The 18,671-nt window shown below is 50.1% G+C and overlaps 1 protein-coding gene across 1 annotated transcript; it reads left to right on the forward strand.

The window, feature by feature from the left end:
* Positions 1 to 1,636: 1,636 nt before the first annotated feature.
* Positions 1,637 to 7,298, forward strand: Rmi2 (RecQ mediated genome instability 2). Its single transcript, XM_052196230.1, has 2 exons — positions 1,637 to 1,963; positions 6,305 to 7,298. Exons 1-2 carry the CDS (start codon positions 1,663 to 1,665, stop codon positions 6,451 to 6,453), a joined length of 450 nt encoding a protein of 149 aa, XP_052052190.1. The 5' UTR covers positions 1,637 to 1,662; the 3' UTR covers positions 6,454 to 7,298.
* Positions 7,299 to 18,671: the final 11,373 nt, after the last annotated feature.

Consider the following 18,671-nt stretch of genomic DNA (forward strand, 5'->3'; position numbering starts at 1 on the left):
TACATTTAACCTTTCCTGATCAGCTGTAATCAATCACAAACATGGGCTTTTAGTTCAGTGTTCGGTATTGCTGACCTCAGCATACTATACTGTGCAAGAAGATAATTTAGTGATAAATTAGTCACCTAAAGGTGGCAAGTTTTGTTAGTGTTTTTAAAGATAGTTTACATTTTATTTACTCTGGGTGTGTAGTGGGACCAGTTGGGGCCAGACCTGGGGACAAACAGCTGAGGCGCAGTTCTTACATACCAAAGTGGTCTTGACCTTCCATTCTCCCAGCATCCCTTAGTCCCCACCTGACATACCCCACCCTACCCTTGGGCTGAGCTTCCCCTCCCCCAGAGGCTCTTCTCTTTATAATCCAGCCGTTTTGGTTCCTTCTCTCTCCCTTCCTCTGTCTCTGCATTCTTTCTCTCTCTCTCTTTCTCTCTCTCTCTCTCTCCTCTCTCCCTCCCTCCCTCCCAGCACATGCGCCCTCTCTCTTTTCCCCCTCCCCTCTGTCTTCCTCCCTGTAGCAACTTCCCTGGCCTCCTTCCTTGGGACCAGTGAACAGGCCCAAAAGCAGCTTCCCTGTAAAACTGCCTTTGTGTTCTTCAATTTGGCTTGGCTTGGCTCACGTCACCAGCAGAGAGTAACTTATCAGGATGCATGTGTGCCTCAGTGCACTCATGGAAGTCAGAACAATTCCGGGGAGTTAATTCTCTTCTAGCATACTAGCATATGGTCTCGGGAATGGAACTCTGATCACCAGGTTTGGTGGCGCGTGCTTTTGCCTGGTGAGCGTGGATGCTAGATAAACTCTCCTACAAAGCAATGTCCATAACCGAGAGATGAGACTATTTACTTTACTTGTTATGGTGTTTGCAGGCAGGGCTCTTGTAGGCCAGGCTAGCCTCCAGTTCACTCCGTAGCTAATGACCTTGAACTCATCTTTCAGCCCTTGTGAGTGCTAGAGTTCAAAAGGTGTGAACCACCAGAACCAGAATGTGTATTGAAAAAAAATCTTTAATCGTTAAATTCAAATATGTATATTTATTTTCTTTTTAAAGATTTCTCCTGATAAAAATATTATTTCAGGAAATATATAGTCTAGGCAAAAGACCAATTTCTAAAGATGCTTGATAAGAAATATCTAAACCAAAGTTACCTGCGTGTGTTCCCTGATGTACTAAAAGAATACAACCAATGCATTCATAAATGTGTTTGGGGGCCATGCTTAAACTATTCCTCTGGAACTCTTCTCCTGTGCATAGATGTGATCTCTTATCAAAAAGGTCCAGGGATCTATCTATGTGCATCTCTGCTTTTTGTGTGGTAATGTTTTGCTAAGGGCGCACATTTTATTTCGGCTCTTAAAATTAATCTGATTATCAATCATCTACAACTATTGTTGAGCACGTCTTACTTTTTAGTAAACTGAAAAGGAGACGTATGGTTTAAATGGTTGCTCTTCCTTAGAAAAGGTAATTTCGTATCTCCCAGTGTTTGATAGTTTATTTTCTATTTAATTCAGTTTAGTCCGCTTTTTCTTTAGCGTCAGGCGGTTACGCGGCTGTCCCGCCCCCAACCATTGACTGGCTCCGGCAGGCGCGCTCTTGATTGGCTGCCGCTCGCCAAGCCCCCGCCGCGTCAGAGTTGGCGGGAAAGTGGTGGCTGAGTAGCATGGCGGCTGCGGCTTCCGAGTCGCCGTCCTCCGGTGGCCCCGGGGCCGTGCGGCTGCCGCGCTCGCCGCCACTCAAGGTGCTGGCAGGACAGCTGCGGCAGCACGCAGAGGGTGGCCCGGGCGCGTGGCGGCTGTCGCGGGCGGCATTGGGCCGCGCCCCGCTGGAGCTGGTGGCCGTGTGGATGCAGGGTACCGTGCTGGCGGCGGAAGGCGGCCAGGCGCGGCTGCGCGACCCGAGCGGGGCCTTCTCCGTGCGCGGCCTGGAGCGCGTCCCACGCGGCCGGCCTTGCCTGCTCCCAGGTAACGTGGGCGGGACCGGCTCTGCAGGGGGCGGTCCTCCCCAGCGGGGCGGGGCCGGGCGGGGCGGTCCCTCCTTTCTGGCCCAGCCCCTGTCAGGTGACTCCCCACCCTCTTCAATGAGAGCAACACCTCCAAAGATGTAGGTTGCAGCCAGGCCTGGAGGTCCACACCTTTCATCTCAATACTAGGAGGCTGAGGCAAGGGGATGGCAGAGTTCAAAGCCTGACTGAACTCAAAGCCAGTGAGAGCCTGTCTCAGAACAAAAAGTAAAGAGGGCCTGAGGTGGGAGCACTTCCTAGCATCGATGAGGCTTTGGGTTTAACCCAGACAGCAAAAATAGTAAACAAATAAATCTATAAAAGTGCCTGTAGGTTCCCGAGGCTACCCCAGCCTTCCCAGTTTTGAGCCCTGTGCTTCTGTGTCACAAGCTCTCCCCCTATAGATGGTCTTCATTTTCTTCCGTATGTTTTGAGGAATCATTTCCCAGGAAATGTCTGCTTGCCTTTTTCTGTTTATTTGGAGGCAGTGTCTAGCCTAGACTGACCTAAAATTCCTTGTGTAGCTGAGGGTGATCTTGGACACGTGGACTTCCTGCTTCCGGCTCCTGAGTGCTAGGATTCGAGGCATGTGCCACTCCATCTGGTGCCTGTGCTGCTGGGGATCAAACTGAGGGCTTTGTGCATGTGACACAAGCAGTCTGTCAACTGAGCCACATCCCAGCCCCTGGGTTGTACATTTGTAATGTCCCAAGATAAATAGACCTTTATCTGGAAATGCTGCTCTATGGACTTGTTTGCCTAGGGGCCGTTAAAGCCCATGCCCTCGGGTTTTCTGAGTCTCGAGAGTTGTTTCTGATCCCCTCCAAGGAGATGCTGGCATCGCAGGGTTGGAGACTGCCCTTTGAGCTACTGCAGTCGTTGCACTGTGGTTCTGACTCTAGCATCTGGTCCAGTGCCAGCACCCGTGTGTTCTGAGACAGGCGTCAGGCACCGGAGTCCCATCTCAGTGGGAAGGCTGTCAAGTGAACACATATCATACGCAGGGCCTCGTGAGGTGCGCGGCTGCACCTGTGACCCAGATCCACAAGGCCTGCCCATACTTGACTCAGGACCTTCAACACAGCTTCAGGAGGCTTCTAAAGGAAGCCTGCAGATTCACCAGGCCTACCTTTCCATGGCTTTCTTCTCTGTAAAACCAGGCCAGACTCTCTATGCTTCCTGCTGAGAAAGTCTTGAATTCTATCTAGAGACAGAGGCTGACCTGGGCTATTCTTGATTTCAGACTTGGGTTATGTGTTAAGCTCTCTCTCATTCTCTCTCTTCCTCTCCCTCTCCTTTTCTCCCTCCCTCCCTCTCTTCCTCTCTGCCCAGTCTTAATCTAATTTAGCAAACTCAAATAGTCTGAATACTAAAAGAGTTACACACATAGGCGCGCACATGCAGCATGCACGCACGAGTGTGTGTGTGTGTGTGTGTGTGTGTGTATGTGTGCATATGCATGTATGTACACTGGGAATCAGACCCAGTGCCTTATCACTGAGTTCTATCTCCAGACCCATCTTTTACATTTTGAAACTTTTTTTAAAAATGTTTTCTGAGATAGGGTCTCTCTATGTAGCTCTAGTTGTCCTGGAACTCACTCTGTAGACTAGGCTGTCCTAAAACTCAGATCTGTCTGCCTCTGCCTTCTGAGTGCTGGGATTAAAGGCATGTGCCACTCACTATACCTGGCCTGTGTTTTACATTTAGACGTGTCTACAAAAAAATCATGATGTATGAAATGTATATGCAGTTTGAAATTAGCATCTGCAAATTGAAGCTTTATTGACTTGAAATGCATTCGTAATTTGCAAAAGGTTCTGGTTACCGTCTCACTGTACTGCTATGGTTCAGTAGTTGTGACAGAGATGCTCTGACCCGACAACACCTGACTTCTGTATTCTGGTGCTTTACAGAAAACATTGACTGCCCATGGTCTTAGCGTTGGCTTTGCTCTAGTTCTATGTTGTTTGGTGGCCCAGCCCAGGCAATGTCCCTTGCAGGCAGCTTTGAACAGATGTCCCTGTGTTGGCCTCACCCTCTGGGCTGTATGCCCAAGGCCAGTGTCCATGCTGTTTCCTCTTGCTCACGAATCATTTCAGAAGGAGCCAGGGAAGTCCACAAGGCCACTAAAACACAAGGTACCGCTGTAGATGTGAGCCCAGGGTGTGTGCGCACAGGGTGACGACAGCACTTTTATTTGAGTGTTGCTCGTGGTACCTGCCTCAATGTTTGTCAAGTAGAAAAGCCCCAACACACAAGCGTACCATGTGTTAGTCACTGCTGGTACTGCCATTGCCAGCCTCGGGAGACCTGGACCTCCAACCACAGAGTATAAAGAGACTTAAGTTCATCTGGCGTGTTGGTTCATCTGGTATTTATTTAGGGACAGCAGATACAGAACTAGGCACAGAAGAAGGATACATGTTGAAGGCTCAAGGAGGTCAGGGAAGACTTCCTAGAGGAGACAGCCCTAAAGGGCGTCTGTAGGAACTAACAACCCTCTTGGGTTGCTGGGCCTCAGGATGTCATAACTCTGACATCCTGTGTCTGTGTCCGGTGGTGGATTGTCTAGCTCCTTTGAATGGCATGGACAGAGGTCAGGAGGTAGGGAATGGGGCACCATGGGGCAGTACTGAAAGGCTGTTTGGGAAGGACCTGCCCACACTGAATGACCTTGATGGCTCCTGGTCTGCTGCTGCCCTGCCCTGCCCTGGGTCCAAGGCATCCGGCAGTCCCTCTCCAGGCTCTGAAGATGCTGGTGAAGTTGGGAACTCTGCCTTCTACGTCTCATTCTTCAGAAGGGTCAGTGTTGCTTAGGCTGCACCATGATGGGGAGGCTCTTAGGCAGGAGGAGCCGCTGTCAGTGGTTGGGAGGAGACAGACAGGCCAGAGCTTTTGCAGTAGCCCAAATAGGAGAGGGTGAAGGCTTGATCTTGGACAGGGTCCTGTGGGAAGGAGAAATGGAGAGCACCACAGACAGGGGAGTGCAGGTGGGAGGGCTCAGTGTGTTGGCATGATGTGTCTCCTGCCTCCAGGCTCTGTGGAGAGTTCTGTTAGCCTCTCCCTGTCTTCAGCCCTGTCACTCTCAGGGTTTTGACTTCACCACAGTTGGGGCCGTGTCCAGAGGATAGCCAGTATGGGACCTGGAGTTAGATCCAGAGATCCCATGTGAGCCCTGGGCCCTTTCAGTTCAAGTTCTGGACCTGTGTGCAAGCTCGTTCGTGCTGGTGGAAGCCGGGCTTGTAGGGCACTGGCTGCATGCCTTTCCTGCCGTGACAAGGGACTTTTTACACAATTGCATTTTGTGTGGTTTATGACTAGCCAAGTTGCGCTTTCAAGGAGAGGCACTTCCCCCGGGGAATGGGAAGTTGTGGTTAATAATATGTCAGACTATCCTAGTGGCAGTCTGTTCTGTTGATTTTCTTGTGTGCCCAGTGTGGCTTGGGGTAAAGTTGGGGGTGGCAGGGATTGGAACAACAGTGCAGTGTGTTTTGGGTGGTGAGAGGAGGGGCTTGGCAGTGTGTGGGGGGAAATTGGATTTACATTTCGGCTGTCAGGAAGTGGCTTTGCAGGAGTGCCCGACTTGTGAACAGTCTCTTACTCTTGCGTTGAGCAATGAACGGGACTGAAAGCAAGCTTGGGTTTTCTGGCTCTGCCTGGGGCGCTTGGACTAATTATAACTGAATGGGATCCCAGTTGCTGGCGTTCCTGGGGCCTCACTGCAGAGTGAGCCGGCCTATTGTGTTTAGCATATGAAAAGCAGATGCCAACAAGTTTCAGACCTCCAGGTTAACCGCTGATCTCATATTTCATACATGCATCTGTTCTGATCCCTGGCTGCCTTAGTTTGTAGTGTCTCCTGTCAGGATTATGTTAATGCGTGCATGGTCTTGTGTGGGGGTGTGCTCACACATGCCTGTGTACTGGAGGCCAGAGGTCACATCAAGTGACAGGGTCTCTCACTGACCCAGGAGCTCACTGACTGGGCTGGGATGCTTAGGCACAGAGCCCCAAGGATCCTCCTGTCTCCATTCCTTTAACCCTAATCACACATGCATACCACCCTGCCATGCTTTTTCTGCATGGACGCTGGGCCTCTGAACTCAGGTCCCCAAGCTTTGGCAAGCCCTTTACCAACTAGACCTGGGCTTTGCCTCCAAGCTGCATCTTCCTAGCCCTAGATAATGTCTCTGTCTGGACCTTCGTGCTCTGACAAGGTCCCTCGGTCAGGGTCTCTGTCAGTTTTCCCCACCTGCCTTGTTAGTATGAACATCACCACATTCTTCTCTTCTCTTCCCAGGAAAATATGTGATGGTGATGGGGGTGGTTCAGGCCTGCAGTCCTGAGCCCTGCCTGCAGGCCGTGAAGATCACGGATCTTTCTGACAATCCTGTCCACGAAAGCATGTGGGAGCTGGAGGTGGAAGACTTACACAAGAGCATTCCTTAGAGCCGGGACCCTCTACGAACACTTTACCCCCATATGGGTCTCAGGAACTTCACAAAGGTTTCTTGAAGATCTTTGCTTTGGTTGAGCCCGACGCCTGGGCCCTGGGAGCTGGGGCCTCAGTTGTCTGAGCTGCTCCTCCCTGCGGGTGCTTTGCTGGCTGGTGAGAAGCAGGTGCCCCCTCCTCACCTGCTTGTGTTCCTCTCTCTCTCTCGGCTGAAGCACATGGAAAGCTCATGTTGTCCTGTCCTGATTCTGTGAGCAAGAACACCTTCCCCTTGACCGTACCTCTGAATTTCAGTTGTTGCCGATGGATTGATTACAGGCCTGAGGACAGAATGGCACAGCGGCCTGCGTCCCATCACCAGCGATTGCCATCTTGTGGGTGCAGGCACCAGCCCCTTGCTGCCAGCTCTCTTCACGTTCAGTGCACTCATTCCTCATTGTCTGTTTCCTCAGATTCTAAAGCTGAGGCCAGCTGTTGAAATCGGTCGGAATTCTCACAATTCTCTGATGAACTTAAAAATCCAAGATGGAGATAGACTTTTCAAGCATTTCTGCTTCAAAACTGTTGTGGAGAGACAGCCAGGGTGGGATAGCCTGCAGGCTTAGAGTCCCGGCCTCCTTTCTACATGAAATGCCTTTCTGTCGGGATTGTGACAGTGTTGGGTTTGGCTTTCTGCTGATTGCCCAGGCTGGATTCATATTTGGATGGCAAAGACCAAGCAATCTATTTTATGTTATAATCCTGCTGCAGGACCCTTCCCAGTAACATTTTTGTATGGTGTAGTTTTTAAAAGTAAGCTCTATTATCTGTTTGGTTTAAAGACAGGGTCTTATACAGCTCAGGAAGTCTCCAACTCGTGACCCTCTCCCCCCACTCCAGACTGTTGAGACTACCGGTGTGTACTACTATGTCTGCAGTGCTGGGGATGGAACCCAGGATTTCCTGCGGACTGAACAAACACTGTATTGCTGAGCCACGTTTCCAGCCTAAAATGTTGGTTTATTAAAACAGTTTTAGGTTTTCAGAAAGAAATGAACAGAAAGTGTTCCCATAACCACCACTGAAGCTGAGGCTCTGTGTGTGTGTGTGTGTGTGTGTGTGTGTGAAGCAAACACTGTGTCACGAGCTAGAGCCCCCGCTCGTATGTCTTTAAGGCTAGCCACATGTGGCAGGCCTTCTGCCTCAGCCTCCACAATGCTGCGATCTATCAGACGGATGGTGGCTCCCACCTCACCCTCAGCCCACACGCCTGCCTCACCTGGATTGCCTTGAGCATCAGGCTATACTTGCTGCCAGGAAAGCTAAGGAGTCACTTCCAGGAGATGGACAGCGAGGGACAGCGACAATGAGGACGTGGAGGTGATCTAGACCTGCCTCCTTCCTGCCCCTCCACCCCTAGAAAAAGCATCGAAGCCTTGAGCCCAGTTTGTCGCTCAGGCAGACCTGAGATTTGCCATCTTCCTGCTTCTGGTTAGCTGGGATTGCAGGCCTGCTCCTCCGGCCCTGCTTACGTGGATGCCTTTATAAAAAACGGATTTTATCTTTAGCTATGTGTACGTGGGGTGCTTTGGAACCCAGAAAAGAGTGTTGATAAATAAACTTAGTCACTTATCTGCCCCATGCCAGGCAGCCACAACTTCTGTAATTTCCTGTCATTCCTAAGAATCTGATGCCTTCTTCTGGCCCCTGGAAAACCCACACAACATAGCATCTAGAGTTAAAATAAATACTTAAAAAAAAAGTCTTAAAAAAAATAAAGAAGGTTTAAGAACAGTAGTAATGAATGGTGCTGGGGATGGATCCCGGGGTCCCCCGGGGTCTCCTGGGGTCTCACACACGCCAGAGTAGCACTCTACCACCTCATCACTCCGACTCCTCTGACCTTAAACTGTCCAAAGTGTGCATGTCCTTCCTGGTCAGTCCCATCGTGAGGGCTCTCACTGGGGAGATATGGACACACACCTATGTCCTCCCCATAGGACGTCAACAACAAACCCATTGGAGTCTAGCTTGGGGAACCCCGAGTTACTGCGACTTCTTGCAAAGCAGGCTGGGGTACTCCTTACAGGAGCATGGGTGACCCAGGCAGAAAGTCTGAGCCCAGCATGGATGAGCCCCTCCCCACAGCTGTATGGACAGAGTCCCTGCATCAGTTCCCCCTGAGACCCGAGGCCACCCGCAGTTAAGCAGAATGACAATGTCTGGGCACAGGAGGGAGCAGCTGCAATCCCAGGCGAGGGTCTAGTGGCCCTTCCCCCACTCTGAGAGAATGACAATGTTAACAACTCCAGTCTCAGGATGGCCTGGAAGTTGTCACAGGGAGGAGAGTGCCCTACAATACCATGTAAAGACTACCAGCTGATTCTTCTTTCTGCAGGACCACCTTCCTTCCTTCCATCTATCCATCCATCCACCCAGCAGTCAGTCTCTCTGGCTTTCCCTCCCCTCCTCACCCTGCCTCCATCTTCCCCACCCTACCTTTTTAGGCAGTATCTCTAGTTCAGGCTGGCCTTGAACTTGCTATGGCTTTCCTAGAACTCATTATGTAGACCAGATTAGTTTCTGCCTCCTGAGTGCTGTGTTAAAGGTGCTAACATTTTCTTTTAAAGGAAGGCCAAGTTGAAAATGAGCTGGGTTTGACTGTGTGTGTGTGTGTGTGTGTGTGTGTGTGTGTGTGTGTGTAAGTCTAGAAGAGGCCTTGGAATCTTGAGCTGGGGTTACAGCAGGTCTGAGCATCCCTGTGTGGGTTCTGGGAACCAAACGCAGGTCCTCTGGAAGAGCAGCACGTGCTCTTAGTTGCTGAGCCATCTCTCCAGCTCCAGTGTACAGTGTTTGAGCCTCAGGAAGATTGCCAAAATAGCACAGTTCTTTATTTTATTTTATCTTTGTCTACGTATTCACATGTGAGCATGGTCTCTGTAGCCCAGTCTGTCCTGGAATTCCCGATCCTCCTGCCTCAGCTTCCTGAGTATTGAGATCATAGGTGGGCACCATTAAGCTTGGTTTAGGCAGTACTGGGGATCAAACCCAGGACATCTTAAATCATAGACATACCAGGCTCCTGTCATGAATGTCTTACATTAGTATGGCATGGATGTTAAAATTAATTAACAAATTAACTGATGAACAAATACTGAGAAGTTAGTAACCAAATTTATAGTTTGTTCTGGTTTCTTTATCCTTTTTTCCCAGGATTCCATGTTCTACTTGGTCATCGTGTCTCCTTAAGATCTCCCTTGTCTGGGACAGTTGATCAGTTGCTTTTGATTGCATTGGAATTTAATGAACAGACACACTGGTACAGACAGTACACACACACTTTTTTCAGCCCTGGAGATAGGCCTCTATGTAAGAGACTAGGCCGACTCTACTGCTGAGTTATGTACCTTAGGCCTCAAATTAATTAATTTTGAGGCATCATCTCATGTTACAGGCTAGCCTCAAACTCACTGTGCAGTTGTGCATGATCCTCCTGCCTGCACTTCCTTGGTGCTGCAACTGCAGGTGTGCACCCCCACACCGAGTCCTTGTGGGTCTGGGGATCAAACTCAAGGCCTGGTTCCTTCATGCTAGGCAATCTGCCACTTGAGCTCCAGTCTGAAATTTAATTTTGATGCAGGCCACAGGATCTCTGCTTCAGGATTCTTAGTAAAATGGTGTCCCCCAAATTGTTTTGTGCCAGAGTAGCTGTTGAGCTGTGTGTGGCCAAAGTCTACTTTTCCACTGGAAAACTGGAAGCTGCTGACAGCTTCCCAGACAAGTCCTCACCTAACTCCTGGGGAATAAAGTGACTAACACCCGATGGAAAAGTGCAGGCTCCTGGAGGTCCCGGCAGTGGGGGGAGGAGCGCTACAAAACAGCAGTGGGCAGTGGGCAGTGGCTGGCGGTGGCGGAGGCCTCCCCAGCACCGAACTGAGCCTGTGGTTTCTCTGCACATTCAGAACTCTCACTGTTGAGGCTGCTGTTTCCTCCCTGACAGCGCCAAATGAAAATGCATCCGGAGGCTTCAGTACTCAGCTGCCAAATCAAAGTCAGGTTATCAGTGAGCACCCGCCAGCCCGCGGCTCTGGCTCTGGCGGCAGCCTGTGCCCGCCCGCTCAGCTTCCTCTTTGAAATGCTCTTTTCTAAGAACTGAGACTAAGCAACCTGGGCCGTGACTTCACTTTTCTCGGAACTGCTTTACATTATATATATTTTAAAAACGCGAAACCATCACTTAGCTGGTTTTGGATCGCCTGAGTTCCCTAATTCTTTCTGTTGCATGTTCTTGTAAAGCTGAAGTGTTACCGCAAAATTCTGCAGGAGGGGGAAAGAAGGGCTGTGTGAAATAGGGGCGGGTGGTGCTTTAGCTGGCTTGTGTGTGATCTAATGATTAAAGAGAAAAAGAAACCAGAGGAGATGCTGTGAAGACTCAGGGATCAGCTCTGGGTTCTGCCTGGCTAGCCAGGGTTGGTGCTAGGCACTTCTCCACGTTTGCTGACCAGCTGGCTGCCTCTTGCAAGGATAAGAGGGAACCTGGATATGGTGGTGAACACCTGTAACCCTGACATTCTGGTGGTGACGGTCACTCTGGACCACAAGGCAGGCCCAGGTCCTTTGTTGACAGTAACAAGACCCTCTGTAAAGAGGAAGAGGGCAGTCGAGGGCAGTGTCTGGTGGTGGACTGCACGCTTGGCATGAATGAAACCCTGGGCTTGACCCCCAACACACCAACAAGCTGGGCACTGAGTACTTGCCGGTATTCCCAGCACTGAGGAATTGGAGAATCACAAGTTCAAAGTCACCATGGGCTACATAGCAAGTAGCCTGGGCTACAGGAGACACTGTCTTAAAATAAAACAAACAAAATAGGTTTGAGGACAGCCAAGACTACATATAGAAACCCTGTCTCAAAAAAACGAAAAGAAAAGAAAACACATGGAGAAGGAGTGGATACGTCTTTAGTCACACTTAGCCACAGTGACCTACGTCAAGCAGATAGCTTCGAGCTCCCACCTTGTCACACTGTGGACTACTTCTGGTCCCACCATCTCCTGCCTGACCTGGGGTTTGAAGGTCACCCTTCGAGGTGGAGACAGTCCTTCAAAGGGTGCTGCTGGTAGGTCTTGGGAAATGCAGCTTGCCGCCCCTCTTTCTGAGTGGGGAGGTCTCCAGGTTGTTTTAAAATCCTTGGCATCTCTGTCCCCTGGGGACGGTCTCTCTCTCTCTCTCTCTCTCTCTCTCTCTCTCTCTCTCTCTCTCTCTCTCTCTCTTTCTCTCTCTCTCTCTGTAAGAGAGACAGTAAGCTGTAGGAGTTTCAGGTTGAAGACATGAGTAAGGAAGGCACAGTTCTCATGAGTGTTAGCATTTGAGGGCTTTAAACCTCTAGCTGGTTGTCTTGTGTGTGTGTGTGTGTGTGTGTGTGTGTGTGCGCGCGCGCGCGCGCGCGCTACTATGTAAAGGTGGAGGTCTGCTTTGAGTAATCCATTCTCTCCACTGTGCCTACCTCAGTTGACTCCTGCAGCAAGTGCCTTTACCCACTGCGCCCTCTCGTTCATTTGTGAGGTGGTTTCTCATAGCTCAGGTTATCCCGATGACCTTGGTAATCCTCCTGAACCCTGGATCACAGCTGTGCTATTCTGCCTGGTTCCTGTGTGCTGGAGATTAACCCAGAGCTTTATGCATGACAGACAGACACCCCACCAACTGAGCTGTGTCTACAGAGCAGGATTTTTGTTTTCCCCTTGTTACTCTGTTTCAGACAGGGTCTCACTACGTAGACCAGGCCTCGATTCTCTCCCCTCAGCTCCCCAGGTTCTGGGATCGTATGTAAGCACTGCTGTGCTGGTGTTTTAGGTCCCTCACAGTTGCCTGAGGTGCTGGCTGGAAGGCAGGAAAGTACTCTTCAGAGAGGAAAGATCTGGAAGTATAAGAGGGTCATGGCGAAGAGCAATTATTGGTATGCCTAGGACAGTGACTTCCTTGATAAAGACACCAGTACATGCTTGGTTTGTTTGTGCCGAGAATCCTTTACCTAGCAGGTGTATTCTCCTTGCATTGCCCCAGCAGGCCACAGGGCAGGTCCTGAGCTAGTAGGTGCTGGGTGTGGGTGTTAGGGACAGTGCTCTTCAGAGCCAGGGCCTCAAGTCTTCCTTCCCTGGTGGCTCCTTGGGACTGCTCTAGAGTGGAGTGCAGCACCCCCTGCTGCTTGGCCTGGGTCTGGGCTGAGCCCTAAGGAATGGTAGGAGAGCCAGAAGTCACAGAATGAATGAGTGAAAAGCCACAAAGTGAAGCAAAGGAACAAATGGGGCCACAAGAAGCTTCACACACACACACACACACACACACACACACACACACACGGGAGGTCAGCCATTGTGGCCAGACAGGTGGGGGCAGAGTGGGGGTGGTTTGGACACCAGATGGGTTTCGATGGACTTGACATTCAACTCTAGTCCCTTTTATTAAGTATGTTACCTTGGGTGAGTCCCTTCATCTCGCTGAGCCTTATTTATCTGTTTAGGCTGTTTAGGTCACTATGCAGAAGCTGAACTGAACTCCTGACATAGCCGAGGTTATCCTCCAACGTGCAAAGATTGTCCTGCCTCTCAACTGTACCACCATGCCCAACTTTTAGTATTTTTATGAGCTATTATAATTACTGTGATTGTTGTTGTTATTGAGATAGTGTCTCATAATTGTAGCCCTGGCTGGTCTGGAACTCACGGAGATCTGCCTGTCTCTGCTTCTAGTATGCTGGCATTAAAGGCATGCCCCACCACGTCTAGTTATAAGCAATTAAAAGTATTTAGCATTTGGGACTGAACCCAGGGCCGCCCCAGGGCAAGCACTCGGTCACTGAGTTACATCCCCAGCCCCTCTGCTTGCTGCACCTTTTGCCTCCAGACAAGGTCTCACTAACTTTCTCAGGCCGCTGAGTATCTGGGATTAAATCTGAGTCACTAGGCCTAGCTCTTTATAATTTTTGTAAAATTAAAAATTCTACAAACACCAATTTAAAATTACTGTGGTTGTCATCGTCGTTATCATCGGGGCCAATGAGATGGAAGAGAGATTGCCAGTGCTTAAGGGGCGAGCACTCTGACTGAGTTCATTTCAGGGAGCCTACAGAAAGATGGGAGGAGAGAAGCTATCCCTGAGAGCTGCCCTCTGACCTCCCCACAGCCACATACAGAAATAAAGTACAAATGGAAATGAACAGACTTACCATTCTTATTATGTGGTGGGGATGAAACCTAGGGCTTCCTATATGTACATGAGCGCCCTACCTCGGAACCATATCCCAGCCTTCGGGGCTTATCTCTGACCTCTGTAGAAGAATGATTAGGCTCAGAAAGGGTAAATGACACCTTTTTTTATTGTTTAAGTTGGAAAAAGTCCATTTTGCACCTAAGATAGTGTTCACAGGTTCTGGTTAGGGTGTCATCACTGGAAAAGGGCATTCCATCTGCCGTTTCTGCTCCCTAGCCACACAATTATCTCTTACCAAGGATCCTGAATGTCGCCTCCCATGCGGTATCAACCCACCTCCCCAGAGGTCATCCAGCTCAACTGAGGGAATGGGGATGTGGTGTGGACAAAGAAGATCAGCCTAAGAAACAGAGGCCCTGTGCTGGGAAATTCAGAACTACAAATACCTGCTCCTCCCTTCTGGCCAAATCGGGCAAGGAAAGGAAGGGTTTTGAAATTTTATGATTGGCTGCATTTACCTACTTTGAGTATATGTACACAGAGTTAGGAAGTGGAGCAGGAGGAACAGAAGCTTCAGGTCATCCTTGGCTACATTGCAAAGTAGAGTCCAGCCCGGAATGTATGAGACTATCTCAAAAGGAAAAGAAAAAAAAAAAAAGAAAATGTTAGGGAATAGCAGAGTTGGTGATTGCTGTTTGGCTGGCATATTCGACTTTACCAGATGTTCTGGGACAGACATCTGGACTGCCTTGAGCTGTGTAGGGTGACAGACTCATGGGGTTGCTGATTCTTGAATATGGCTTGTGTGTCCTGTGGGGTTGCCGACACAGGGGATGGAATATACAGGCTGCCTCTCACTGGACCAACGGGATAGAAACGGTGCCTCCACAGTGGGGAAACATCACATGTCAGGGCGACCATAACAGCCCCAGGAGGCTGGGACCCAGGATCGGTTCACTCTGCAGCCGGTTCACCTTGCTGCAGCAGAGCAGGACTGTCCCACGGGGTCCTCGGCAGTGTGCATTGGACCCATCACCCTGGACAGGTGTGTGACAACATGGCATCGTCCGTGTGTCACCGCCAAGAGGACACAGCCCACGCTGCCATGAGCACAGTCACTCAACAACTTCCATCTCTGCTCCCATGAAGCAAGGGTCTCTCAGCAGGGCTGAGGTCTCTGCTCAGCCCCACCGGGTGAATGGAGGGGCACCGTGGTGAGGGGACCCAGGAAAGGGTTCGCCCTGTTTGTTGAAAGCATTTGGGCCTTCGAACAATAGGACTCAGGGCTTGTTTTCTTGTCACTTCTAAACTAGGGGTCCCCCAGAGCCTCCTCTGTGTTCATATCAGGATCGTGTGTCCAGCTCATCTTCGTGTTTCTTGATTTCCTACTTTCCTCTCTGGGCCCAGGTTTAAAGGTTTTCCTTTCTTAAAGTAGTGTGGTACTTAAATTACACCAGTAAAAATCTTTTCGTTGGCATTTGAATACCAGGAAGAAGGTGGGTCTTTTGTAAGTGGGAGTCTTGTGTGTGAAAGGCACTTGAGACCCTGCCACAGGACCTGCAGGCAGGACACTCGCATAAGGACTCAGTGCGGGTCTCTGAGGCAGCCGATGCTTTCAAATCTAGGCTCCACCACCACTCGGGCTGGGAGCCTCTGATCTGTAAAGCGTGAGCATGCCGGAGCTTGTTAAATCCACCCTGTTGGTGCCAGCACATTGGCTGGGGCGTGCGCATCCTGCCTGCTCACCTGTCTCAGAGATCTTAGATCTGCTTCTCCACATTCTTCAACGTGTGTGGTTGGCAGTGTGGCCCTTTAAGACCAGCAAGCTTGGTGGCTTCTCCAGATCTTGGCCTCTCTGTCTGGCTGCTGCCCCAGACTTGGCACAGGGAAGAAATGTCAACAAAGAAAGGCCTTTCGCCCATGTGAATGTGCAGTAAAGCACACATCCAATTCAAACACCAGCGCAGCTGCACGTGTAGATGAGATCTGACTGAAAGAGTGCAGCTAGAAGTGGTCCTCACCTCCTCCCCCCTCAAAGGCTGGGGAGCCAGGAGACATTTGCTGGCCGCTTCCTGATGGGAGCCCTGCATCTGATTTGTTTTGTTTTTTTCCACACTCTTGCTGATGCTCTTGAAAACCTTGTGAAATTATTTGTGGAGAAAGAAAGGACGAGAGGCATTTCGGGTAATGGCAAAGCAGCCATCTAAAGTTGCAAAGATTCCAACATGGGTGGTTTTATAGCTAATTGGAAAAACATGTTTCTTCCAAGTTGACTTAATCTTTTCTGCAGTGCCTGGAGCCTTGAGAGTTCCCAGAGGCTTAGGGGTGTAATCGCTCCAGGGTGGTCACCCCAGTGACAGAGGGGCAAAGAGCCCCTTCATGCCATGCCAGCATGCCATCTGGGAACCGTGTCAGTAATCTTCCTGACTAGGCCTTGGGCTAGGTGTTGGGGCTAGCAGAGTGAGAGGCCAGACTCTGGCTTGGAATTTAGTCTTTGGGGTGTAGACAGGAAAAGGAAACTGCTGTGCTGGAGGGTCTGAGAGCTGAGGGCTCCCCGCCTCGGCACTGCTCTCATTCCCCAGGGCCTGTCACCCTTCCGCAGGGATGCTTTGTTTTGTTTATTTTCAGACAGGGTTTCTCTTTGTAGCTCTAACCATAATGCCATAACTATGTAGACCTGGCTGTCCTCAGACTCAGAGATTCACTGCCTGCTTCTGCCTTCGGAGAGCTGGGATTAAAGATGGATGCCACCACACCTGGCTTGGCAGATACTCTACGGCTTCTGAGTCAAAGGTCCCTGCCTTCCCTTTCTCTTTGGGGTCCTCCTGTGGTGAGGATTCCTGGGGACAGACGATTGGCTGACCTGCTGCTGCACCCTGGGTCCTCTGGCTCAGACCCTGGAAACACTAAGACTGGAGGCCTGTGTCTGGCCAGTGGCTGGTCTCGGTGCTTGGATCCTCCTCCTCTCGGCTGCTGGGCTCTGTCTGTGAGTCTGGGGTAGTGGTGCCCTGCTGTAGGGCATGGAGCTTCCCCGAGAACAAGAGGCAGCCTGCTGTTAGAATCTCACGGGTTTGTGGTCCCCTTCATTCTTTCTTGACCGCCCAGAAGAGGTTTAGCAAGGAAGGAAGGGCATTTTGGATCCCTGAGCACTGCTGGGGAATGGCTCTGCCCTTAGCTTGCCCTGAGTCTGACCATGGGACTGCTGGTCTGTAGGCTCTGCGGTGGGCTGCCAGCCTCCTCTGCCTGCTGGGAGCCGCTCCTGGAGCAGCTCCTGCGCTATATTACTTTTCTTGTTGCCATTACAACCTGATAAAACCAGGTTAAGGAAGTCCTTATTCTGGTTCACTGTGTGAGGGCCCAGCCCCTCCTGGTCAACATGGAGGCACCCATAGACAAACAGATGAGTGGGGTGCTCATTTTGTTACCCGTTTTTACTCGGTCCAAGACTCTGAAATAGGGTGGTGCACCACTTTTAGGGTGCAGCTTCTTGGTGGCACCTTTCTAGAAACACCCCAGAGACAAACTAACGGTGAACATTCACCATCACACGGGTGTCGTCTTGCGCAGCACAGGCTGTCTGCTCGTGACAATCAGGACAGGCATGCTCCGAGGGAAGACGGACCTTAATCACAGCCAGTGTATCACAGCCTCTCCTTACAGTAATGATCCCACCCTGTGAGAGGCCTTCAGTGTGACTTACAATGGCAGAGGGCCTGATCTCTCTCCAGGTTGCCTAAGGTGGGCATAGGAAGTGGCCCCCAACCGTGTCTCCCCATGGAGGAGAAGGTAGGGGAAGACTCTCCAGTGGATTCAATCCAGAGACGCAGTTTAAGGAGTCCGGAGAGACTAGAGTGGGCTGTACCAGGATGGGTTGGCAGGGTGGGGTCTGTGTTGTGAGTCTGCAGATTAGAAAGATTTTTATGAATATTTATTAGGTGGGTGGCATATTTATGAGATAAAGCGTCTCTTTCCCTCCCAAATCTCGGTGGACTGGATCACTCTTTAAGAGTATTTCTTCCCATGATCCTCTAGGAAAGCTCGATAGGAGGATCAAAAACGCAAAGTAAATGATACTGTACCGAAGCCGGGGCCTTTGGGGATATGGACGGTTCCCTAGAGCACGTGTGTGGGCGAATGTCCTGGCGCCTTAGTTTCTAACATGGTGGGGACAACTGGTTTGCAGCCTCAAGGGTGTTTAACCACGAAGGGGCATTCTGATCGCCGGCAGACGACTGCCAAGGCGCAGCCGTGGTTTCCCTCACTACTTCTCAGCCAGCCCTTCTGAGACTCCTCCGGGGCCATGATTGATCTCATTGCTGTCGGTTGGGTAAGTCATTCATTACTTTTAAAATGAGGCTTTATTGTGAAAACTGTGACTGCTTGGGTTTTACATTAATTTTTGAAGTGGCAGAAACAAGAACAGGTTTTATGCTGCCTGTGGGATCCATTGCGCATGTGTACCTCCTGCCTAACTGATGGGCTCCATGACTGACCAAGCCTGTGCTTTATGCAAACACTGGCTTGCCCCAGCTGCCTGAGAACCTGTGATGAGTGGTTCTAAAGCAGGAATGGTTACTCTGTACAGGACCACACAACTGCTACTTAATGCATAAGGTCGGGGGCTGGAGAGATGGCTCAGTGGTTAAGGGAACTGACTGCTCTTCCAGAGGTCCTGAGTTCCCAGAAACTGCATGGTGTCTCACAACCATCTGTAATGAGATCTTTTTCTGGTGCGTCTGAAGATAGCTACAGTGTACTCACATATATTAAATAAATAAATCTTTAAAAAAAAAAAGAAAAATGGAGAAAATATTACTAATTTATATTAAGGATGTCTAATGTGCAAAAAAATTCTCTATCTAATTCTCTGTGTTTTTAGGACACATTTTCTGTAGTGAGAGGTCTGTGTGACTAATCCATTATGAATAAAAATGAAATGTGTGATATCCTAAAAATTGTAGTGCACAGAGGGAAACAGCTGTCTTGTTCACTGTCTATTGCTGAGCTAAACCCCATGGCCTTC

Source organism: Apodemus sylvaticus, chromosome 10 (genome assembly GCF_947179515.1).
Source record: "Apodemus sylvaticus chromosome 10, mApoSyl1.1, whole genome shotgun sequence".
Classification (NCBI taxonomy): domain Eukaryota; kingdom Metazoa; phylum Chordata; class Mammalia; order Rodentia; family Muridae; genus Apodemus; species Apodemus sylvaticus.

Excerpts from the sequence above, each read along its gene's own strand:
- Rmi2 (XM_052196230.1), top strand. The coding sequence starts at position 1,663 with ATGGCGGCTGCGGCTTCCGAGTCGCCGTCCTCCGGTGGCCCCGGGGCC. Across the intron at positions 1,964-6,304 it reads CCGGCCTTGCCTGCTCCCAG|GAAAATATGTGATGGTGATG; the intron begins GTAACGTGGGCG and ends TTCTCTTCCCAG.